Here is a 24,829-nt window from a genome sequence, read left to right as displayed (position 1 = left end):
GGCGTTGGTGAATACCGGCGGCCCCCCACCACCACCGACTACCCCCCGGCAACGCCCCCCCCGCCCCGTTCCCTCCCGGCTCTTACCTCAGGCGGCGGCGGCAGCGGGAGGGGGCCGGGCCGGGCCGGGCGAGCCGCCCTCCCGCCGGGGCCGGTTCCCGGGGGGCCCGGAGGGACGGGGGGGGCCGTCCGCGAGCGGCGGGGGGGAGGAAGAGGAGGGAAGGGGGAGGGGGGGGAAGGGGGGAAGGCGGCCGACGGCGGGGGGGAGGGGGAGGAGACGGGCACCGGAGGGGCAGCGGGTCCGGCAGCGGCGCCGCACTGACCTCACCGCGCTGCGCCTGACGTCACGGCGCAGCCGGCCCCGCCCACCCCGCTGCCGCCGCCGGCCGCCGCCGCGCCCCGCGCGCTGTGACGTCAGGCCACGAGGGGCGGGAACGCGCGGGGCTGAGGCGTGTGACGCACTGCGCGGGGCGTGACGTCACGCGGGGACACACACGCGCGCCTCGCCCCCCCCCTCCCGCCCCCCGGGGGCAGCAGGAGGCTGAGACCGGGCTGAGCTCAGCGCACGGATGGGCGCTGGGGGGGGTTCTTGGGGGGGTCTCGCTGCAAAAAAAGTCTATTTTTTGGCCCGTGGTGGGTTATTTTGAGGGAAAAAGTTGTGCTTTTGGTAAAAAAAAACCCACCCTAGGAATGGCAGGTTTAGTCCCGTCCAGCCTCGCCTCGGCAAGCCCCAAATTGGGGCTTTTTTTTTTTGTTTTGGCGGTGAAGCCTGTAGGGAAGGAGACAGAAAAATTTTGCCAGAAAAGGGCTTTTTTGGGGGAAAAACCGAACTCTTTTCTTCACCCAGGGCGCATCCCCACGCTCCCTCCCCCCCCCACCACCCCATTTCTAGAGAAACTCAAGCTGCTGCTCCATGAATTAATCACAAACCCAAACTCTCACGCGGTGCCGGAGGGAGATGAAAATTAACACATTCCCTGAGGAAAAAAAATTCCCTTTTTTTTTTTTTTGAGGAATAACTAAAGAAAAAGTTCCCTAAATCGGCTATTTTGGGTGTTAGGGAAGAGCGGGGTGAGGGGAGGAGGGCTCGCGGCGTTTAAAACCCGAAGAGCCGGCGGGATCGAAGCGATGCTTTTATTATTTTTCCAAACCTCAACTTTTTCGTCGGTTTCTTTTTCTCCTTTTTTCTTTCTAAAATCCCCACCACCACCCCCCTCCCACCCCCCCAAAAAAACCCCCACCAACCCACCACCCCACGCCCTCCCCGAGGCGGAGCCGCAGCCGGGGGGCGGGGTTTGCTCGGGGAAGGGAACGGCTTCCTGCGCTCCTCGTCCTAAAATAAAACCAGAAATTTGCAGAAACGAAGCGGGATTAATCTGAAACGAGATGAATTCAAGCGCCGCGTCCCTCCCCTTAATTAAAACCCAATTCGGTCACATTTGGGTGCTGCATTTGGAAACCAAAAAAAATGATAAGAATAAATCAAAACCAAAAAAAAATAAATCATGGATTATACCATCACCTTCACACAAATATTCACAGTTATTCCGGCTGCGGCTCCGCGGCCGTCGGCGGAGCCTCTTCCTCCTCCTCCTCCTCCTCGCTGCAGCCGGCCGCCGCCTCGCTCCCGTTTTCCTCCTCCTCTTTACCTCCCCAACCCTCAGTTTCATTTTGGGGGGAAACAGCTGATTCTCGGGGATTTTCGGGAACCGCAGGCGGTTCCTCCGCGGGCGCCGCCGCTTCCGCTGTCGCCGCTTCCGATGTCGCCGCCTCCGCCGTCGCCTCCGCCGTCGCCTCCTCCGCTTCCAGCTCGTCGTCTTGCAGGAACGGGGGCATCAGCAGCGGTTTGGGGGGTTGATCCTGCTCCCCCAAATTTTTAAGGAATTCCTCAGGTTTGGAAAATTCTTCGGAAGCTTCCGCTGTTTCCGTAGTTTCTCCCATTCCTCCTTCCTGGGCGACCTCGGCGGCGGCGGTTTCGGTCGCTCCTTCCCCGGCGCCGTCTCCGCCTTCCAAAGTTTCCGCTTCATCCACGTCCTGATCCGTGATTTCATCCGTGAAGGGATCTTCTCCCTGCGGGGGGAAAGGGAGGGGGGGAAAGACAGGAGAAGACGAAGAGTCATCGAGCTGCGGCGAGGCAGAAAGGAATCTCCGCCGTGAAAACGCGGGAGAGGTTGGTTTTTGGCGACCGGGAAAAAAAAAAACCAAACAAACCAAAAACATATCGGCTTGGTGACGGACGAGTCGTTAAAATGGTGGAAAAAAAATAAAGCAAAAAAACCACACCCCGAATCCGTCGCGGAAACAGACGGATTTGCAGCAAGAGAAGAAGCCCGGGGGAAAAAAAAAACCAAAGATCCCACCCCGGGAAAGAACGGGAAGAATCCGTTAAAATAAAAAAGACAAACCAGCTCCTGCGCGGCGCCGCGGGGACGGACCCTACGCTAGGGGCGGCGCCGGTGTTGCCGTGAAAACGTGCCGGGGTTTATCGGCTCCGCTCCTCGCCCGGGAGGAATTTGGGTTTAACCGAGACGATTAAAATCCGAAAGGAATTCCTCGACCCCGCCGCGTTTCGAGCCGCCCAGCGGCCGGCTTCCCCTTCCCTCGCTGGGAAGAGCGGCGACGCTTCCAAGGTTTTCATCGCGCGTTTCGGTTTATTGTATTTTTGGGGAGGGGGTTGGGGGGGTGGGGTTGTTTTTCGGGAGCTGGCGGAATCCAGACGCGGTCGTAACCTCGCAGCCCTCGCCCTCTCCCGCTACGTCCTACCGGGAGGGGGCTCTTGGGGACACCAAGACCCTCCATGAGGTTTTTTTTTGGGGGGGGTGGGGGGGTTGGGGTGTCTTTTTTAGGTTTTACGTTTCAGTTTTGACCTCGTTACCTTTTTTCAGGCCGACGGCGGATCCCGGCACCGCTCCCCCTCGCTTTGCCGGAGGGTGGCGGGGGTTGGGGGGGAGCGGGAGGGGGGGCTCTGCTTGCGTTTTGAGTTCGGAGGTGCGGGGTGAGCGCTCGTAGGGTCAAAACTGGGGTGTCGCTGCCCTCTAACCTTGACCTTGCCACAGAGGAGATGCCCCACACACACCCGTGTCGCAATCCGAGGACCAACTTCTAAAAATTCCCTTTTTTTTTTTTTTTTTTTCCTTTCTTTTTCTGCCCGTCACAGGTCGCCACGATATCGCGGCCGACGGGGAAGGGGAGGAGGGAGGGCGGCACGCCGACGACGGCAGAAACCTCGCCTGAAATCTGATCGACCGCCGCGGGGCGAGGTTTTATTTTTTTGGGAAAGAGGGAAAAAGAAAGAAAAAAAGCTCTCCGGATCCTTCCTCTTTTTTTTTTTTTCCCCCCACTCCCCCTCCCTGGGGTTAAAAATCTGCCTCGATCAGAGATTCAGACCAGGTTGGCTGCCTCCACGCGAGAAGATCCATGCAGGTGGAGGTGAAACCTCAACGTTCATCTTCTCTGGCTGAGGGTCGCAACCTACAGAGGTCACAGAGCTGGGGTGGGGGAATATAAAAACATCGGGCTCTACCTCGCGATCTTGGACCCCAACGTCCATTATCGCCGGTAAAATCTACCGGGGGATGTGAAGTCCACGCGTGGTGGAGACTGTCACGGCTTCCCTTGGGAAGGGCGAGGTGTCCCGCCATCCCTCCGAGGAGGAATCGTTAGGCCGATGGTCAAGAAATCACCTCTTGATGCGGCCAAGTCTTGATTAATTAATCGCCCTGCGTCTCCGGCCTTCCTTTCTGGGGGAAGGTTTGCCGAGAACGTTTATGGCGAGGCGGCTCTTGGCATTACCTGGAATCCTCAGATTTTCCTCCACCCCTTTTCAGTCTGGTTTTGCACCTGGGAATGATACGGAGACCGTGCTGGGATGGATCCGAAGATCTCCTCCTGCCGATGGCCAAAGGTCAGGCGCCCGTGCTGATTCATTTAGATCTGCCGGCAGCCTTTGATACCGTTGATCATGAGGAGATGTGGACGTGCCTGCGGACCCTGGCAGGGGTAGACGGAGTTGCACTTGAGTGGTTCCAGTCTTTTGGGGGTTTATTTTTTTTTTTTTTTTTAAATTTTTTTTTAAATTTCTCTGAGAGATCCCAGAGGTTTGCACCTCCTCTGCCCCGAGGGCTCTCTCTCTCCTGTGGGGTACCGCAGGGTTTTTATCTCACCCTCCTGTTCAACGTGTATGAGAGGCCGGTTTAAGGGGAGAGACGGCCATCCTACGCCGACAAACTCTCAGCTCAAAGTCTCTTTTTCACTGGACCCAGAGGGTGGAGTCGCAGTTTTTATTGCTTTTTTTTTTTTTTTTGTCTGTGCTAGAGTTTAGCAGAGACTGGGCATGATGAGAGCTAGCTCAGTCCGGGCTTAGACCAAAATATAAAACCATGATGCCGGTGGGACAGGGGGAAACATCTGCTCCCCCGTGGCGGGGGTGTGTGTGTGGGCATCTGCCTGCCCTTGCCTGCCAGGTTTGCAAACAAGGGGTTCTCTCCTGCCGGATCCTGGGCTGTTCCCGGATTCCCAGGGAACAAGCAAGTAGCCAAAAGCGCTTCTTTTCATCTTCGCCTGGCGGAGGAGGTTGCGACCTTTCCCCTCTCTCTCTCAGATGCGGGCTTCGCCCGTTAAACCCACGCCGCCTCCGGACCCACGGTTACCGCGAGGCGCTTTAGGCCGGGCCTAACCGCCCGGCTGGCTCGCTCGGCGGCGTTCCCGCGTGGAGCGGATAACCCCCCATGCTCTGAAGACTGCGCTTGCCTTCCGGGCTTCGTTCTGTAATTCCGAACGCTGGTTTGGGCTTAAAGCGAACCCCTACCCTGACCTCTCCTCGTGTTCCATCTCGGCTCTGAAGATCGGCTGGGGTGTTCTCTGCCACTTCCCAAGGGAAGAGGAGGGGGAAAAAAGGGGGGGGTGGGGGAGGGGGGCTAACGAGGGTGTTTCAACTCACCCCCGGCCCGCCTCGGGGTGCTCTGTCATTTGGTCGAGCTGCCGGGAGCGCCGCAGAGCCCGGCTCTTTACACAGGATAAAAATTCCACCCCCGCCCGGCGCAGGGTTAGCGGGCGGGCCAGGAACCGTCCCCGGCGCATTCAATCCCGGCGGGATTCAAGCGGCGACTTCCCGACCAACGCGCTCGCTTTCCCTGCACCGGGCGGGGTGGGGGGAACGTGGTGTCCCCCCCCAAGGCCACTGCTCGAGGGTTGGCTTTGGGAAACCGGAGATCCTTTGGCTATTTTGGTTTCTTTAATTACGTTTCCGTTTTGGACCGTTTCGTAATTGATCTACGCGCGCCTGGGAATGACCGTAGGTAGAGCCTGCGAGTTAAATAAATTAAAAATGACAAAAAAAAAAAAAAAGGAAAAACAAAGCACGAGAAGTGGTAAACCGCCTACAGAGAAAAAGAAACCAGACCCAAGATTTAGAGATAAAAAGGCAGCGGAGTGGAACCTACGCTTCTCCCCATCGTACGCAGCAAGGCGTCCCGTCACCGACACGCAGCGCGACAGCGAGGTGCGGCTCCATGCCGCTCCGGGAACTCGGCAGGAGTTGCCGACTCTCTCGTTGACTCACCTTGAGGTATTTTTCCAGCATCTTTACGATGTGTTTGTTATTCAGGACGCTCTTGGCGACGTGTAAGCTGGTTTTCTTGAATTGCTCTGCAGCCATCTGGAAAAGAACCGAACATCGGGGTCAGTTCGAACGGCGAAGAGTTCCAACAAGGAGCTCGGCTCGAGAGTCCGCATCCCCTCCTCCTCTGGCAAGCCTGATCTCAGATCCCAGAAACCACCACAAAAAAGCGGCCACGAGGAAGCGCCCGCATTTCCTCTGCTAACACGAGCCCTGGAGAATAACGTGCTTCAAGCACCAGCAGCCGCAACGTCCCCCAGATATCCCAAGATCAAGCCCAGGACAGCGGCGTCCACATCAAACACGCAAAGAGAGAGGAGACAAAGACCACCCCCGAGGGACGCGCGGCACCGACCGCCGCTCACCCCGTCTCCAGCCGCAGCGCCCAAAGCCCCTCTCCAGCATGGGCCAATTTAGACATTGATTATGTCTCATTTATTAATTCCCCGAGCGCCCTCAAAGGCAATTTTTGATTTTAATTTAGAGCAAACACTGCAAATTTAGAAAGGAGCGGCGTTCAGCCTGCACGTTTACACAATACGCCTGCACAACGCACCCTGCTAAACCCCCAGCGCGAAAGAAAGGGCCCGATATCCCTTTTAATATCACTTTTTTCGTTCATCTCCCCACTTCTCACCCGCTCCCGCTTCCCCACAGAAGAACAAACCCCACGCAGCCCATCCGCCAGCATCCCGCGACCCCTTAACGGTTCCTCGGTCGGCGGCTTCACCTCGTGGCAAGATCCGAGACCGTAAAAGGTTTGGTTTTTTTTTCTTTTTAGAAGCCACAGGTAAACCTCGAGCGCCCGGACGCATCCCCTTGCCCCGGCGGAGGTGAAACGCTCCGGCTGGGAAGCGAGCGGGGTTCGCTTACCCTGCGATTTCTGTTGTGATCGGCAGATCGCAGGTGCCTCTGGAGAAGGTGGTTCTGCGCAGGAATCAACATGTCGCACGCCATGCAGTGAGCCGCCTCGATCTTCTTGAAGAAGTGCTCCTGGCCGATACCTACAGCGACGACGAGATGTCAGCCAAAAAGAAAATACCCCAAATAAGCGAGATGTTCGGCCGGTTAACGTTGCCTTTCCGCCCCCTCTAACGACCCCGCCTCATGGCCACCAACGCACTAACTCAGCATCCATATTCCTTCTGGTTTCTGCTTTCAGAGATGAAAGAAAAAGATCACATCGGTGGCTGTAAGATGGGGAGAAGAGTTATTCTGCTCTAAAACAGATCGTACCGACGCAGTACCCAAGCGTAGGAGGGAGAGAGATGGGGGTAACAGCCCGAGGCACAAAGCAGTTGACTTACTGTTTCCCTCGGTCCCAGCCAAAGCCAAACTGCCTCTCTAAAAATCAATTTAATAAGGGTAGAAGGGACAACTCATGCTTCCCCCAGCTCTGGGTTCGTTCTTCCTCTCTACTTAGGCTCAGCTTTTCTGCCTGGAAGGTTTTTTTTTAGCCAAGGTGCGGCTTAACTAAACTCACTCCCAGTACAGACGTGGCTGAGCGTTGCAGACTATCAGGGACAGGCACGCTGACGAAGCTACGTGGGCTTCCCCCCCCCACTTCTTGCCACAACAAATCGACTTCGCTGCTTTAACATTAAAAGCGAACGCAGGATCCGGCTGCAATAACCAAACAGCCACAAGAATCAACAATTCCTGGGGGTTTTTCCCGTTTACCTAATTTTAGTATGTCTGACATTGCACGAGCCTCACGCATCTGCTGCTGGAGAAGCTGTGGCGAGGACGGGCATCCCCCCTTCCCCACCAAGAGCATTTATTTCACAGAGTCAGCAAAAAAAACCACCCAGCACCTGAGGCCGAGTTACCCAAATCCTCCACGTTTGGGCTGGCGTATCTCTTTGGGAGCAATATTCATTTGTTTTCTTGCACACTCGCTCCGTCTCCAGGCGCGGAACGGACGCTTACCCTTAAAAGGATCCGGCTTCTGTTTCGTGCCCTCTTTCTCGGTCAGTTCCTGGCGCCGCTTCTCAATTTTCTTATTCCTGTTGACGATGTACTCCTAGAAGGGAAGAGGACAAAACTCGCTGTCCTCACAACGCACCGGGACGATTGAGTAGCGCAGAAGGGAAATGAGCTCTCTGGAGAAAACCCATGGGTGAGATGGCGGTTGGTGAATTAACTGGGCACGGTGGGTGTTTTCCCCTCCCCGTCCCGTCGCTTCTACCAGAGCAAGAGCCAGAAGGATCCAAACCAGAGCCAAACAGAAGCCTGTTCCCACGTCACCATCAGATTCCTTGTGGGAAACCTCAGCTCCTTGAAAAACGCCCCCCAAAACGCAAACACCGGTCATCCAGAAAATGAAATGACTCCGCTGTTCTCTCTCCTTCCTCAGCTCTAGATGCAAAGATGGCAAAGACCATCTCTGGAATAGTCATTTCTGGCCTTTCCGTTCAAATTCCTACAATGACCTTTCCCTCCCAACACGAAAACCCGTGAGAAATCGTGTCACGCGAAGCGGTGACGGCGGGCGACGCGTTAACAAGCGGCGACGCGAGCGTAACCAAGCAGGGGGCTGGAGGTGGATGAATCTGTAGCCCCTTCCAGTCCCCTCGTAAGCCGGGGAATCCCAAATGAAGCCGGGACGGGTTGAGTTAACCCCAGGCAACCCACCTACCTGCAGAAACTCGACCGTTTTATCTGGGAGTTTGGTACCGATGTATCGCAAAGTCTCTTTGTGGAACTTGCTCTGGAGGTGTTTCTGGATCTCCTCTTCCTCAAAACTGCGGAACTTGCAGACGGAACAGGCAAACTGGATTCTAAACAGAGCAAATCGCACCACAAATGAGGAACGAGCTCAACTTAACAAGAACATCAAGAAGATGAGCCCATTACCACCCCCGTGATAGTTTTCTACCTTAGTTTTCTTCCCCAAGTGCCACCCCACGCTATTTTACTTTGTCTTGGACCTTTATAATCGCTGCAGAACCTGCACGGATGAAACGGCACCTACTTCTCCGTAAAACTTCACGCTACGGATGCTAAAACCCTGCACAAGTTTAAAAACAGCTGGACAAATTCATAGGGTGGGTGAATCCGCGCTCTCAGATATGAAGATCCTCTCCCTGGTGGGGGGAAGCCCTGAGATACCGAGACACTGGTGCTGCCCTCACTGGTTTAGATCTCTTTGCCTCGCTGCCTTTAGATCACTTATTGTACTGCTTCAATAGCAAGGCTGCACATACAACCATTTAACACACCCTTCTGAACTTACAGCTCTACACTGATCTATGTATTAAATGCCACAACATCCTCCTCGCCTTAAAACAGTCATAAAACACATAAAAAGCGGAAAAAAAACCTCTGCTGGAATCAGAATGTGGAGCCCCAAAACACAATCCCCCAGATTTACCCCAGAGGAATATCCTTGGTCAATATTATTCACAGAAGCGCTCGGGACGGACTGGCTTATCGCTCTCCTTACCTGTCCATAGCACGATCACGCATCCTGTCTCTTCTCCGCTGCTTCTCCCTCTTCTTTTTCACCTCCTCGTCGTCATCTTCGCAGCCATCTCCAGACGCTAGGGGAGGGAAACAACCCAAAGAAATCAGAATGACTGCGTTCGCAGCCACCTGCTTTGCTGGCTGAGGTGCTTTGGGACCCAAATCCCTCGGCTTCGGGAAATCACAGCTTCTTTTGGGCTCTGGTTCCTCTCCCAGGTCAGCTTCTGACCGCAACGGAGCCTCCTTCCGAGGTCTCCGGCAATTGTAAAACCCGAACCCTTCTCTCCGCCAGCTCCCTCAACTTCCCACAGCAACTCAAAAGTCTTCGCAGGCAACAGGACGTGCCGTTAGCGGAAAACATCCCGACTCTTACGATGCTGCAAAGACGCTGCTCCACCTCCCTTCCTTCGGAGGAGCTGCTGCTTCTCCCCAGGTTCTCATTTTTACGCTGTTCGCCTGTTTTTCACGAGGCTGAACAAGCTTCTCAGGAAGGTTAAACGACAAAAGACAGCCGAGATGTTCGCAGTGCTCCAGCACTGCTTCCTTGGGACAGTTTTGGATATACTCATGTCGCCTTCCCAACAGCCTTAATAATTACTGGGAAAGCAAACGAGAACTAAACGGTCAGCTGACCTAATCTCTGCAGTGTTTTGGGAGAGAAAGCTGCGAGTCAGAGGTCTGTCAGCCTCACACGACTCGGGTAATAGTTCACCCACAAGGTTTTCAGGTAAAGAAGCCCGGAGACGGGCATCAGAGGGAGGCTTAAATGAGAATTTTAGCGTCCAACGACACCTCAGTTTCCATCCTGAGAATAACTGAAAAGTGGCGACAAAAGTCCTACACGTGGTTTTCCCCAAGTCACCCTAACGCAGAAGGCACGACGTGCCAGGGGCTGCTGTGCCTTTACCGAAAATTACAGCCTAAAACCAGCTGAAGTGGTTTAGACCATACAGGTTTTTAATTAACCTTCTAATATAGCTTGGTACACTCCCATCTATTTGGAAAAAATCAGAATAAACCAGGGTTTAGCCCAGTGACTGAAGCCTCCACTGAAAATTATTTAATTTATGGTATTTTTGCTCTGCTGCAAGATGTGCATCCTCTCACCGCCATCCTCCAAGCAGGGGAGGAAGATAAACTACTATCCAATATCCATTCCTACAGGCGGCAACCGCCCGCGCCGAGAAGCCCGGAAGAAATGAAAGCGTTTCAGTCCTCCCCTGCTAACCGGGGCGGCAATTCTGTGCCACGACGGGCAGCGCCGCAGCCCTGGGCTGGGTAACGGGTCACCAAAGGAGCTGCATCAGCTTTTGAGTGGAAAAAAAACAAAAAATCACTCTCGGTAGTGCCCCGAGGCGAAGCAGATGGATTCGGAGTAGGATTAGTCCGGAAGGACTGCGTGAGGTGGGGTAGGACCCTACCTTCCTCCGCCAAATCGCCCCAATTCCCGTTCTCCTGGAAAAAGAGAAACACAAAAAGATGCCGGTGTTACTTACAGCAATGTGAGGGTGTCACAGTCCACCCAGCCAGACCATGGAGTGGGCCAAGGGTTGTCTCATTTGGGGAGTAAATGCCCGTTTTTATGAATTTTTACCAAATTAGTTGTTTTCCATATATCAGGTTACACGGCACCGCTAAATATCGCTTCTCTCGATCAAAATTACACACCTGGGAGCTGAGTCACCGCTCCAAGGAGTGCTGTCCCATAAAACAAACGGCAGTGACACCCATCCGACCCGGCAAACCAAGCGCCGAGGGAGGAAACCAACCGCTAATTGGAATTCAGCCCTAACGAGCCTCGCCAGAAGCAGACGTCCAGGCGCAGGGTCCCAACCCTCCCACTATAAGCGCCTTTTCAGGCACCTCGGTGCAAGCGAATCCGCCAGTAAACCCCACCGAAGGGCACGGGGAAATTGTGAGGAGCAAATACCTTCACAATATATGGGTTCAAAAGCCTGTTTCTGGGTGATTTTAAATGTTCTGACCCTCAGCGCGGTCAAAATAGGCAGAGGAAATTGCTCGAGTGCTTAAATATTCTCACTTTTGCCACAAAGAGTGATTTAAAAAAAAAAAAGTTACTTACACCTTTGTCAGCTTCATCTCCTGATTTTTCCTCTCCTTCGCCCTCATCTGCTGCGCAAAAGAAAAAGAATTTAGTTGGTGTTGGGGGGGGTCTTTTCTCCCACTTGATGCTCTGAGGGGCCCCGCTGGCATCTGATAAATCACCAAGCAGTGCGATAACGGCTCAACACCCCAGCGAAGGTCGCCAGCGGCTCCCTGGTTTCCCTTTGCCCGTCAGTCTCTGCTGCAAACTCTGTCCTTGCTTTCACAACGCTCACCTCGGGCGTTAAATTTTATCCCAGGCCACTAAATACACTGATCATAAAGCCTGTGAACTTGCAGGGGTGTTATAACAACGCTAACGACTGAAAAAATACAACAGCTTTGAAATGCAACAACTCTCAGTCAGCCGAAAGATAAAACACTGGAAAATGGGGGGGGAAACGGCCAGTGTCGGTGGGCGAGGAGGGCTCGTACCGTTCTCGGTGTCGTCTCCTTCGCTGTCGGTCTTCGCCTGTTTGCTGTCGGGCTCGTCTCCGCTTTGCGACTGTTTTCGCTTGCGTCCTCCTCCCTCACCGTCTGATCGCCCGCCCGAACGGTTTCGGAAACCTCTTCTCTTGGGCTAAAGTGGGAAGAAATCAGTTGGATCCATCAACTTGAGGCACAAAAAAAGCGCTTTTTTTTAAAAAAAAAAAAAAATCGAAGTGTCCCACCCATCTGCTACAGCTCCTAATAAAGTTTAAATTCTTGTGAGCGTGCAGACTTATTTTTGGCTATAAAAGGATTTTATAGGCAGGACAGTGCCCCTAGGGAGCGGATTTGGGATGGGGTAAGCATTCAGAGGCTCTGTTTTAGGTGCAAATGAGTATATACAAGCTTAGTGAGCTTCTGCTCTATCCAGGAAGATTTAGACAACCCTGTGATGGAAGCAACGTGAATTAAGACGGGTGCTTCTCCGGCACAGCGCCGCCTACCCGCCGAGGCAAGCAAAAAAAGCAATCACGACAAGAAAAATAAAGAACAAGATCACGCCGACGGTGACGACTTACCATGAGCGCGTTCATGTGCCAGGGCACCGTACCCATCCTGTCTCTGTTTCGTTGCCTCCCCATTCCGTACGGCATATTCCCATACCGTCCCATTCCCATGCCCGACATCCCCATCATGCCATAGTCATAGTCTCCGTAGTCACCATAATCTCCGTAGTCGCCATAATCGCCGTAATCCCCATAGTCGCCGTAGTCGCCGTAATCACCGTAGTCTCCGTAGTCGCCGTAGTCGGGAACGAGGGCTTGGGAAAAGAGGGAAGGGAGCCTGCCGGATCCGGCACCCCCCATCCCACGCCCGCCCATGTAGTTCAACTCGTTCCAACGAGCCGAGAGGCGCTCGGAGCTGGAGGAGGGCATGAAGTGGTCGGTGCGGTTGAAAGCGTTTAGACGCCCTCGGTTTTGAACGCGGTTTTGACCCCGTCCTCGGATGAGGCCGTAGTTGTTTCCTCGGTTACGGGATTGATCCCTGCGGTTATCGAACTGGCTCCCGAAGGAATCGTTCCGATCGGTTCCGACTTCTCCGTAATCGTAGCCGGATCGATACACGTCACGGTCGTTCATTGAGGACCTCGAGTCGTACGATTCGAAAGACTCAAATCTGAAAGAGCTGCGCAGCAGGAGACAACAGTCAGCGGCGGGAACAACATCCCTGTGCATCATGCAAGCACCTGCATCCGTTTTTATCACAACCCAAGTGGTTTTGGCCAAAAAAAATGGGATAAAAATATTTTTAAACCCCGCATACCAATCACTTTCTGTATCTCGCTCCGCTTTTTCTTTAGTTTCAGGGATAATAAATAAATATCAAAGAACAATGGTTTTCTGCACGCATATCTGAAGAGAAATCCTTCAGAGTAGCCATAACTTTACTAACTTTATAGCACTAAAACACTTTGAAGTGTTTTGCCAGAGGAAAAGCAGATCCCAAAAGCTTCCCCAGGTAAAAGCTGCCTCTCGGCGTCTCTTAGCTACGCCGCCGGGTGTGAATTAATGCGGATAACCCCCTCAGCATCTCGTCTGGCCGCAGCAGCGAGCATCAAATGGCAAAAAAGAAAAGGCAAAACTTCATTTATTCAGTAACTCTTGCCAAGATCCATATTATTATTTTAACAGCAAAACACACACCAATACGGAACTCTCCATACCGGCATAATTTAACCCAGTAGGAGGAAAAAGTTACTGGGCAGCCAGGAGGAAAAAGGGATCCAGAGGACAAATATACTTTAAGAAATCTAAAAACTCTGAATAAAAAAACCCCTGCAAAATCTAGGAATTGAATCGACAATGGAAATCGTTTTTAAGGCTTGATGCGTACATCAAGCTTGATGTGTTTGAGATATGGGTATGTAAAACACGTATGGGCACACAGACGTATGAGGACAGGTAAAAACTAAGCAGTTAAGCTCGTTTTCCCAGGAACGAACGCTGGATCGTGCCTATGGAACAAGAACAGCTTAGTCTGAACTTACAGTGATTAAATGCCATTATTTTTTTAACTATTAAAAATAAATAAGTGGAACAATCACCTCTCCTGGTCTTCCATCCCCTCCCCTGTCCCACCGCTGCCCTCCTTCGACAGCATATCCAAACGCTGGTTGATTTTGGCTATGATGGAATCCGAGTTCTCGTTCGCCGAGGTCTCGGCGCCGTAGGAGGCGACGGGCATGGCGGCGTTGACGTCGGCGTTCATGCCCATATCGGAAGCTTTGGGTGTTTCCCAGCTGCTGGAGGTGGCAGCGGCTGCGGCGTAGTTGTACGTGGCCGCCGTGTTAGCGGCGGTGGTTTGGGTGTTGTAATAGTCGTAGCCTTCATAGCCTGGCAGGAAAGGAAAATAAAACAGATATTAATCCAGCAGTATAAAGCCACGGGTGCTTGGGGGAAGAGTTTAGATGCAAATGGATCCTAGCAGCAAGGCCGCAGCTGGGTTTTACCTCCTTTCAAGGAAATCTGGTTCCTTAAAGTGAGAAATATCAATGTTTCTTTTTGCCCAGCCCTAAGCACATAAGGACCTTCCTCCTTTGGGCGATTGTTAATACAGAAACAGAGCGCTGCTGGGTGTATTTGCAGTGTTTTAATAAGCTCAGCCTACGCTGTGGGACCCTTTACGTCGCACGGTCCCGCAAAATGAGACAAGAAAACCCCAAAGCGGACGCGCTGCCGGGCGCGTCGCCACGTATCCATCAAAAACAGGACAACGATGAAACTAATTAATCGGAACACCAAAGCAGAGAGTTGTATTCAAAGAGCACCTCGTCACAAGACACGACAGTGCAGCGGAGAACACAAATGCCGCAGCTGCGCTGGTGAAGCCGCCGGATGCTTCACACGATCCCAAGATCTGGATTCAGGGATGCGCACGAGCTCCCGACAAGCCTTGTCGCGACGCTACAGCCCCAGCTCGAATCCGACGTCGCTCGGGCAGAGACACGCGCCACATGGCCAAGCTTCCCCTCGCTGCTTCTGAGCTGCCAAACCCTTCGCTTTATCACACCTCGGGCTCTCGTAAAGCGACCACCATAATAACCCCTCTTAATTCTCCCTTTCCGTGATGCCTGTGATAAAATTGGCACCATTAGGGCTGCCAGCACGTCGATGCAGGTTGTGCTGAGCGGCATCGCCGCCTTCTATCTTCGTGTTTCCCCCCTCCGCCTGCCACTTGTGTTTTTATTTAGATTAGAAGGTCTCTGGAGCAGGAACAGCCGTTGTGCTCTGCACCAGCACAACAGGGGACAAGTCCTTGACAGGGGCACCCAAGCTTAAAAAATAGGAGGAATGATAGAATGAAAACCCTCTCATTTTCACCAACGGCTTGAGCTGGGAGGTTTGAAGCCACAGCCCAAGGTGGAACATTCAGTTTTATGTTGTGAGGACCAAAGAAATAATATTTTCTAAAATAATCTCGGCCTTTTGCTTGGGAATGTGTTAAGTCTGGCTTAAAACAGCCGCAGGGTCCAAATCAAGGCCAATTAACTAATTGCTCTGAGAGGAAAAGTTTATTAGTGAAAGCAACTCGTCTTTTATTGAGGAAGCGCCAGCTTCCACATAGAGAACTGCATTTGCGTACGGCCACGCTGCCAGAAAACCTTGGGTTTTGCACAGAAAACTATATCGTCTCAGTAAAATCGTGTTATTAATGCACCCATCCAGCTGTCCCAAATCAAAGGAGAAACAGAGACGTAAAATAAAGGAACTTTTTCTCGTCATTTTTCCTCATTTTTCTGCTTTAAGGAAGAGATGGCTGCCAGTCACCAGGACAGAGCCGCTCCCTTGGCAGAAGGAAAAGCCGCAATCGCAGAGCAAGGTTAAAATAAATAAAGGGATTAGCGAGGAGGAGCGGCTTAAAAGCACGGCGTGGCGTACTCCACACCGATTTCCAAGTGGAGGCAGTTTATGAGCTGGGAAACAGCTGCGCTCGCTACAGCTGACTCGAGAGACCGAGCCGGGCATCCCAAGACCCAGAGGTAAACCCAGGGGTTTCGAAGCACGTACCTTGCCAGCTGGTCGCATTCGTTGCGTATGTACCTGAACGGGACAAAAAGGAAAGAGTGTTTCAGCTCTACAAGCAACAAAGTTAAAAGTTCAGAGACTAAATATATATAATTCAGTTTAATTGCTGGTAAAAATGAGGGATCATTTTGCACAGAATGGGAAAGAAAGAAGCTGAGACTTCCAAGAGCTAATTATGGAAATCAAACATTATATACTTTTTTATATTTTTTTGAAACACTTCCAAATATTTGCACTTGAAAACAACTCAAATGAGTCAATAAAAACCCTCAAGTAGCAACAAAACCACGGCAAAAGCAAATACGTTTGTTGTAACTATCACTTTCAGGAGCATCTCGCTGCTTCTACTGCTGGTTAGGCTGGAAAGGAGTTTAAAGGTGAAAGCCCGAACTCCCAAATACCCCAGGACATGCTTCATTTTGCAGCACTAATAAATCTCAGGAGACAAAGCAAAGCAAGGTCTTAATCACACACAAGAAACAACCAGTTCCTCCAGTACACAGTGTGGAACAATCGCTGGAGGTGACTCAGGAATTAAACCTATGGTTTTAGGAAAGGTACAGCATTGAAGAAGCTGCCAGGGTGAAGCGCAGCTGCTATGTGAGGAATCCATTCCATGGAAGGTCCCCAGTAGCCTTGGATGTCGGCAATGCCAGGAGAACTTGGCGTACTGACTGTAAGAGGAGTTGGCCGGAGGGTGGAGCGGTGCGGGGCCATCATGGCCAGGCTCAGTGATAAATGGGAACTGGAGGTACCCTGGAGCTGGCACGCTGCATATTTGCCACCGTGAGCCAACAGTCCATCATACTTTTGACAAAATGCTGTCCTTTTGGTGAACTTTGGTCATTCGGTATAATACCAAAACACACCTCCATCCCCAAAGTTACTCGCCTCTAAGGTGCAACCACCCCTCACTGGGCATGCACTTTGAATTTCTTCTAGTCTATCCTTTTAAAAGTAAAGCGAGGAAATTCTACACCAATCATGATAAAGGTATGCATGACTAGAGTCACTCAGCTCCACCTGAAAGGTAAAAAATAGTATAAAATGTGTGAAGAGGAAGAGGGCGTTGGGGAAGATACCATCGCGTACCACTCTGACTTCTGGGACCAGTCAACGGGCTGAGCCTCCCCCACCCCCCACCACTGGGATGCCTTTGGGTAAAACTGGAAACGTCTATAGAGTCACTTTAAATCTCTAACGTATTAGAGTTGCTTTGCTTCATATTAGAGTCGCTTCATATTTGTTTAGCACACTTGTAGCCTAGCAGTGTACTCATATCTTTGGTATTTACGTGTGTCTTGGAACCAGCAAATTTATCACCGGTAATCCAAAGAACCTGTGTATCCACTGCTTTAATAAACTCCACTATTCGTTAATGTAGCCATGATGGTTCTCATTGAACGCCACCGGCCGGGGCATCTGGCAAATTAGTCACTAACAAATACTCTGATGAGTGGTTACTTCTATAACCCTTAGAAAATAAACCATTGACCACATCTGAGACTAAGACCGGCCTTAGCCATACCTAGACACCGCTCAGAGAAGGAGTTTAGGAAGCAAAGGGGCCCTGTCTGTACCTCGTGACTCAGCGGTAGGGTCTCTCCCCAGCTACCCCTCAGACTCCTACCATTAACACAACACCCGGCGGTGGGAATCGGAGCTTATGAGGTGAGGGAGGAAGCTTTTACCAAGAAAACAAGTCAAAAATCACTAAAAGTGGGAGAGGGGCGAGAAGGCTGCAAAAGCTGTTTCTCTCTTACGCTATTCTGGCTGAAAAGAATTAAAACTAAGTTCTCTTCTAAAACTATAATTCCCTGGGTACGTTTTCATACACACAAAACTCACCTTGAGTGTTGGTGGCCCCAGTATTCCAGGTGCCATAACCTGCAAGAAAAAAGAATGGAGCTATCAGAAGGACCGCCTCTGCTGTTATTGCAGGGTTTGTTTCTTCCCTTAATTGACCCTAAAAACAGTAAAAGTCTTTAATTACAGCTGCACTTGTGTTTTTTATTGTTTGGGGAACATGCCCGAGGCTTTATTTCAGATTGTTTCAGCAATCTAAAGGTCAACGAGATGTTTTGAATTATAAAAAAACCCAACCACTGTTTTGAAAGAGAAACCAGTTTTAAGAAGTGCTCGACATAACGACGGCGCAAAACCACGTTTATACAGGAGAAAACCTGCGTGATAAATCATCCAAAGAACCAAACCGGCATCGAGAAGGGACGTATCGATCGTGTTACCCCAGCAGAAGCATCCCTTTTCCTAGGGAACGTCAGATATCCTTCTACGTGATCCGAGGGATGAGTACTGCTGTTCTATCAGCCAATAAAACAAATGGAGCTCCCTCCGCTTTTCAAATTGCAAGATTAGCGCTAACGAGGCAGCTTCGCTCTGGTCTCTCGGGCCAAAACAGCGGCAGGACGAAGCACTGCCCGTGGAAGCAGCAGCGAAGGGTCACGACACGCAGGAGCTCCTGCCACCACTTCACAGGCTCTTTTATTTCACGGCAGCTACCGTGATCTGTTTTTCCTCACCAAAATAAATCATCTCTCCGTTTGAAACCTCTTCCAAAGCTTCCCAGGTGGAATCCGCATCGCAGCGATCCCTGAAAGAGCTGCACAGAGCTCAGCAGATGCCTTCATCCGCTCAAAGAGCATTGGATAAATAAGCTCCGTGCTGCAACAAAACCTCGAGATCATCGAAATCAAACTTTTAAATCAAAAGACGTTCACTGGGTGTTTTGCTGAAAACATTTCCACGCGTCTTGGCTGCCACTTGTCTGCAGGAAAACTGATTTTTTTAAAATCTTTATTATTATGATTGGAAAAATAACCCTGCTCACAAGCAGAGCTACTGATGCCCGGCTTCCTACGGATCTAAACTATTTCGACACCCACTGCATTACCCCAAACCTCTCCCCATTTCTTTCCTGACCTTGCCTTCCCTCCCTGGGCCTGCAGTTTCCCTTCCCTTTAGCAACCTCCTCTCCCTCCAAACATTCCCCAGCTGAGGAAGAGCCTGCACAAGCCAAAAATCACACACACGCACTTCCTTCCTTCCTCTTTTTTTTTTTTTTTTTTTTTTTTTTTAAGGTTTGGGTTGCTTTTCTGCACCTCAGCCACCAATTTCGCAAAGCTTCTATATTTCTGGAGGCAGCTCCCACTTTTGCAAAGTTTTTCTTTCTCTTTGGGGAGGGGGCCTCCAATTTTACAAAACTGTATTTTTTGAAGCCGCCCCCGACTTTGCAAAGCTTGTATGTACTCCTGATGGCAGCCCCTGATTTTGGAAAGCTTTTCTATATTTTTGGAGGCGGTCCCCAATTCTGCAAAACTTTTATACTTCAGGAGACCGCCCCCAACTTCAAAGCTTTTATATCTTTGGTAGCAGCCCCCGATTTCATGAAGCTTTTCTATTTTCTAGAGGGGACCCCCATTTTTGCAAAGCTTTTAGTTTTTGGAGGCAGCCCCCAATTTTCCAAAACCATTTCTTTTTTGGCAACAACCCCCAATTTCGCAGAACGCTTACTTTGCCAGACAGCCCCCGGCTCCCTGCGCAGACCTAACACCCACCAAGGACATACCGGACACCTCTCCCTCTCAACGACTTTATGTTTTCATGGTCATTCACCTTAATCACCCAGAACCTAAAGAAATCGTGGGTGAAACGGTTACCACGTATTTTTGAACGCCTAAAGAAACCACAGCACCAGCAAAACAGGAACTGCAAGACGTTAACGCCTTTTCAAATCAGAGCCTTATTACAGAATAATTTCCTTTCCCACCATCGGCGTTTTTAGATCAAGTCACTCGCCGTTCGGCTTCGCTCTCCAGCGGGAGCGGGATGGCACCGGCAATGTAGTTTTTCCAGCTGCCGGTGGGGAGGATCACGTCGAATTAAGGACAAACCTCCGATCTATCGACTGCAGCCGCCCCAAAGCCTAACTTTAAATCCACAGCTCAGTTTTAACTCACCTCCGGCAAACTGCTGAGAGCACGCCATCGTTTCGAGTGACACCAAGTGACAGCAGAGCCCTGGTTGTCACAGGCATCATCCCAGCTCAACACCTGCCTCTGGGCACGCTCGCAGCCGGAGAAAAGCGGGAAGAGAAAGCGAAGCCAGCACAGGGAAGCTTTTCTCCAGGCAGGTCATTCTGTTTCTCACCCAACGACACCAAAAACAGCAGCAGCCTTCACGCTTTCGACCGCAGGCAGATCAAAAGCGAGCTCCGGTCCTTCGATTTTTAAGCCATCTTTGATAAAACCTCGGGCACGTTAATTCAGGAGGCAAAACTAGCCCGGCCCCAGCACGAAACCTCAAGGAAAACGGAGGCTGTTCAGCCTGAAACGTGGTGGTTTTCAGCCAAAAAGGGTCCCACTTCTTTGTACCTCCAGATTCTATAGGATAAAGCCCCCTGCTTTTAAGTTCCATGCATATACGTTGGCATTTAGCTTGCGGAGACGTAGGGCACGTTACATTCATACGGGTATTACCAGGATTATCATATTCTTTCAAGGAAAGAAGAAATCTGGGTTAGGCAAAGACCTCAAGCTTTCCAAGCGAAGACCTCAAGCCTTTGGTACAACTTAAGAACATGGTAATTAAGAGTTCAATGTCTAATTTCAAAACTAAATATTACGTGAAAAAAAAAAAACCACTAGATGAGACACTCTGGTATTAATGACTCGGCACCAACACGCAGAGGTCGTATCCATCAGCTCTGTGGTGGCGCAGCACATCCATAAACATACCCGGGAGGGAAAAACTCAGTGGAATAAATCATCATCGCCCTCACTGGGGAAAACAAACACAAAATAAAGTGCAAAAGTGGGGGGGGGGGGGAACCCAACTCTGAAGGGAATTTTCCTGAGGTGAGCGCGCCATGTGCCCTGGTTCCCAGCTGATTCCCGAGACTGAACTGAGGGAAAAGCTTGGAAATCGTTTTTCCCCGCACAGGTGTACAAGCGGAGCATGAATCCGGAGATGACAGAGCAACATCAAGAGGTTTACATCGTTCGGTCTACGTGAAGCGCTAAGAATTCAAGTTTAACACCCACAGGAAAAAAGCCGGGGCCCAGGAGGCAATTCCTTCCGAAAGCAGAGGTCTGAGCTTCTCCCGCTGATTTCAACAAAGGACTTTATCCAGGGAGAATAAAGTTTGCCTTCTGCTGGAACTGCTAAATATTTAAATCTATGTATTGTACGCTCCTACGGAAGGCTGGACTGTAAAGGACGCTCTCCTCAGAAACCCACTCGCTTGGAACCATATGATTCACAAGACGCAGAGAACTAAAAACAAAAGAGCTGCTTCTAAGCAGAGCCAGCTATGCCTGAGGCTTATTTATAAGACCCCAGATATGCAAGAATTCATTCATTTTTATACCATATATCGGTAAAAATCCACCACAAAACTTCTCTAAAGCCGCAGTGTACTGGGCTTTTTCATTTATTAACAGTTCTGCAAGGAGAAGGGAAGATCCCAGCTCTTAGGCAGCTCATTAAGGTCATGAATCCAACAAAATCTTCCTTGGGAATAACTTTAAGCTGCCTAAACTCTTCTGAGTTGTTTATCCAGACTCGCTCAGTCATCAGTAGAGAGAAGCCAGCACTCGTAGAGGAAGATTTAGCAGGCATTTAGGGTGTTTTTAATCCTGTCGTAGTTTCTCACCTCATTTTTAGACCCGAAGAACTGACAAAACACTGAAAAAAAGCATTTATAAGCACGATGAGATGCCAGGCATCAGATCTCCACCAAGCTGAAAGCGGAGACAGAGGGAACCTGGAAAGAGCAGCTTGTCAACAGGTCCGTACCAACACGATGTTGGGATGAATTATGAATAGTCTGCAGAAAAAGTAGCGTGCGGGGCATTAGGAACTTGATAAAACACACACAGGAACGGCACCGCTGCTGTATTAGTTATAAAATCCTGCTGTGGTCATAATATAAAACCCAAGGAATTGTTTTTGACAGCAAGTTAAAGATGGCCTTCTCATCCCTGAATGTGACTAGAAGCAAAGCAAAGCCTGAATTCGAGGTGGGAAGAGGATGGAGGGCTCAAAACTGGTACAGCAGAGAGAGGATCCGGGCTGCTTCGCGCTCAGGTCTGGGAGCGTTTACCCAGACGCTGCCATCTCACATCCCAATAAACCTCACCGAGGGACTTTAAACAACTGACATTCATCTGTTAAACTTTGAGTCTGGTGATTTTCTTTCAGTTTAGAGCTCTGCAAGCCTTGTTTCATAGTTTACTGAGACATTAAGACCCAGGAGCTGGGAGAGCGCACCGATGCTAACAAACTCAACACCTTTTAGTGCTTTGATGAAGGACGGGTTTTTTGCCCCCTCACAAATCACTTCCCCACGTTGGGCAGCGAAGCTTAACGACGTCAAGAGCCTCTCCCCACTATCGAGGCGACATTAAGAGCCTTTCCCCACCATTTCGGGCCTTTCCCCACTTGTTTCAAGCCTTTCCCGGCCGTTTCGGCGCTGGCCGACATTTTGGCACGTTCTCACCTGCTCCCTTACGCTTCATTTGACACCTTTTTGCCAGTTGTCGTTATACCGGGGAGAAGGAAAACACCTCAGCGGGGGAAAAACGCGCCTGAACGGCTTGAGAGGAGCCAGGTGGGGGGGGAAGAGCCGCTACGGCCTGTCATGGCGGGGTTTATGGCTGCGGCAGGTGGCTGGGTCAGGCCCCCACACCCAACCCGGTCTCCGCCGGTTCTCCCGGGTGTAACGGAGGGGGGTGTATGTGTGTGTGTGTGTGGTTTCGGCCCTGCCCGGGGTGAAACCGGTGCCCCGGGGGGGCTCAGCGGATCCCCTGTGCGGGAATGAGATGCTCCAGGAGATGCTCCAGGTGACCCCCGCCACAAGCGGCCGGGGAAGGGACAGGGCCCCCCGGGGGCTCACGGCGCCGTTACCGGGGAAGGGGGGGGGGGAGGACCGGCGCGCACGCGGCAGGGGCGTGGCCGCGCGGCCGCCATTTTGTGTCGTCTTCAGAAATGGGACCGGCTCCATTTCCGCCCCCCCCACAGCGCCCGGCTCGGGGGGGGGGGGAGGGGGGGGTGTGGGGGGACGGCCCCCCCCCCTTGACTAGCACCCGCCCACCAATCGGCGGCGCCCTAGCGCGGAGCGACGCGGTCCTCAACCAATCAGCGGCGGCGCCCCCTCACGGGAGGAGGGCGCAACACCTCCCAGAGGGACTAATCCCCCCCGCCGCCCCGCCGTTACGGGGAGCCGCCGCTGAGGCGGAGGAAAGACCGAGCCACCACCCCGGGGAAAGGAAGGGAAGGGCCTCCCCCACAGCGCCCCGCGGCCGCCCCGCACCTACCGCCGTAACCCTGCTCCATCGCTCCCCTCCGCCTCCGGCCAGCGGCGCCGCACTGCCCGCCCGAGCGCCCCTTGCGCAGGCGCGCCGCGCCCGCCTCCTATTGGGCTTGGCCGCCTCTCTAGCCCGCCCACGAAGCTTTCCATTGGCTGCGCTCCAGACGCCCGCCCCCACGACCACCATTGGCCGAGCTCGCTTAGAGGCGCGACCTTCCCGCCCCTCCCATTGGCCAGCGCGCCCCTGCTGGCACCCATCCCCCTACCCTATTGGCGGAGGCGCGTCCTCCGTGAGCTGACGCCGGGTCTCCCTCCTGTCAATCATAGCCATTCCCTCTCGTGATTGGGCGGCGGCGCGGGGCTCGCCCCGCTCACGGTGCATTATGGGGGACGGTGGTGGCGCCCGAGGGCCTGGTGCTCCGCTCCGGGCCTTGACCCCTCACCTTTGCCCCTCGGCTCCTAAATTGACCCTTGACCCTTCTCTGAGGCCCTGGCCGTGACCCTGGGCCCTGCCCAGGCACCTCGCCCCCAGCGGGCCGTCACCCCCCAACCTTTCACGTAAAGCCAGATCTGGGCCCATCAAAGCACAACAAAGCTTCAGCCCACAGAGCCAGTGGCTTTTTTTTCCCCTCAGGTTTGCCCAAAACCAGATTAAAGCTGCTTAAAAACAAGTGGTGGTGGCAGGAAGTGGGTGCGGAGAGTCAGGCTGGTCCCCCAAAACATCCATGGTCTTCCTCAAGCCCTGCATTTCACAACCTCCGCCCTTTTCCAGTCCCAATTCATTCCTTTATTACCTGACCCAAAGCCCAAACAGCTGAAGGACACGCTTGTATTTCAAATTATGAAAGAAATGGTTATCAATTACATAAAGGATGAAGGATTGTGGCATCTCAGCTTTGCCTAGTAGAAACTGAATTTACTTGTTGCAAGGAAAAGAGCAAATCCCTGAACTCCAGCAAAGTTTGACTGATGGAGCTCAAAAATAAAGATGTAGAACAAGGAGGAAAAAAATCATCTATTCCAGTGGGAGAACCAGGAAAACTCCTGGAACAGCAACGGCTCCTCACGGAAGAGGGGAGTGGTGGTAGCGTAACACCTTCGGGCCAACGTCTCTCCTTTGGAGGGTAAAACCACGGTGTTCCCCCAAAATATCCCCATTTCATGGCCCAGCCACGTGTGTTGCTCCTCGAGGGGTTCCCACCCCCACCCCCCAGCTTTTATTTTAATCCACTTAAACCCAGGAAATTCCACAGTTTTTTCATCGTGAGAGAAACAACCTCCGCTTGTTTGCGCTGCCGCCGCGGCATCCTTTCCTTTGATGGTCCCACTTCGCGGCCGCAAGTCCTAGAAAGCGCGATGGATGAGACAGAGCAGGAGTGGAAGCGTCGAGAGAGAGTGCGAGGGGGGAAATAAAAAGCTCCGAGAGCACCGAGGGGGTTATTCCATCCCTCTTAGACGCTGGAATGGCACAGGCAGAGGCTGATAATGATTTTTAACAGAATTAGGAAAAGTCCTGGGGAATACAGAGCCCAACAACGAGAACCCCAGTGATTTTAGACAGAAGGGCTGAACAAATGCCTGAGCTGCTTTTGTGGGATGCGGAAGATGGATTGGTGGCACCTAAAGGAAATCTTTACCCCCTAAATCTGGAAATGATCACAGCAGCCATGCGTTAGAGCTGAGATAAATTGATTGCCTGATCCGAGAAAGAAATGGGGAGGGTTTAAGCCCTGCGTTAATAACGAGTGGGCATTTCAGCACATTGATTGGAGACTCACAGAATCCTACAACTATTTCCATACCT

At 51.9% G+C, this 24,829-nt stretch overlaps 2 protein-coding genes across 4 annotated transcripts in view; both read right to left on the bottom strand.

The window, feature by feature from the left end:
- Window positions 1-260, bottom strand: part of BRD4 (bromodomain containing 4) — an 86,213-nt gene extending 85,953 nt beyond the window's left edge. Inside the window, exon 1 of the mRNA XM_064437191.1 lies at window positions 87-260. The gene's annotated coding sequence lies outside the window, so the exon portion shown is untranslated. The remainder of the gene's footprint in view (window positions 1-86) is intronic.
- Window positions 261-1,456: 1,196 nt separating this feature from the next.
- On the bottom strand, window positions 1,457-23,146 carry AKAP8 (A-kinase anchoring protein 8). 3 transcript variants are annotated; one of them, XR_010370368.1, is made up of 14 exons: window positions 23,033-23,146; window positions 17,547-17,585; window positions 15,681-15,713; window positions 13,718-14,006; window positions 12,192-12,798; window positions 11,620-11,764; window positions 11,167-11,214; window positions 9,062-9,158; window positions 8,255-8,396; window positions 7,546-7,639; window positions 6,490-6,620; window positions 5,560-5,655; window positions 3,792-3,989; window positions 1,931-2,069 (listed from the first exon to the last, which is right to left on the bottom strand). XR_010370368.1 is itself a non-coding variant. In XM_064437196.1 (13 exons), exons 1-13 carry the CDS (start codon window positions 23,049-23,051, stop codon window positions 1,542-1,544), a joined length of 2,268 nt encoding a protein of 755 aa, XP_064293266.1. In that variant the 5' UTR covers window positions 23,052-23,145; the 3' UTR covers window positions 1,457-1,541. The 3 variants fall into 3 exon arrangements, 2 of the variants coding, with proteins under 2 accessions (XP_064293266.1, XP_064293267.1); XM_064437196.1 differs by lacking the exon at window positions 3,792-3,989 and having other exon boundaries at window positions 1,457-2,069; window positions 23,033-23,145; XM_064437197.1 differs by lacking the exon at window positions 3,792-3,989 and having other exon boundaries at window positions 1,457-2,069; window positions 11,167-11,211; window positions 23,033-23,144.
- Between the last annotated feature and the right edge of the window lie 1,683 nt (window positions 23,147-24,829).

Source organism: Phalacrocorax carbo, chromosome 30 (genome assembly GCF_963921805.1).
Source record: "Phalacrocorax carbo chromosome 30, bPhaCar2.1, whole genome shotgun sequence".
NCBI classification, from domain to species: Eukaryota; Metazoa; Chordata; class Aves; order Suliformes; family Phalacrocoracidae; genus Phalacrocorax; species Phalacrocorax carbo.
The sequence above is the reverse complement of the archived record's forward strand: the minus strand, read 5'-3'. Positions and strand labels throughout refer to the sequence as shown.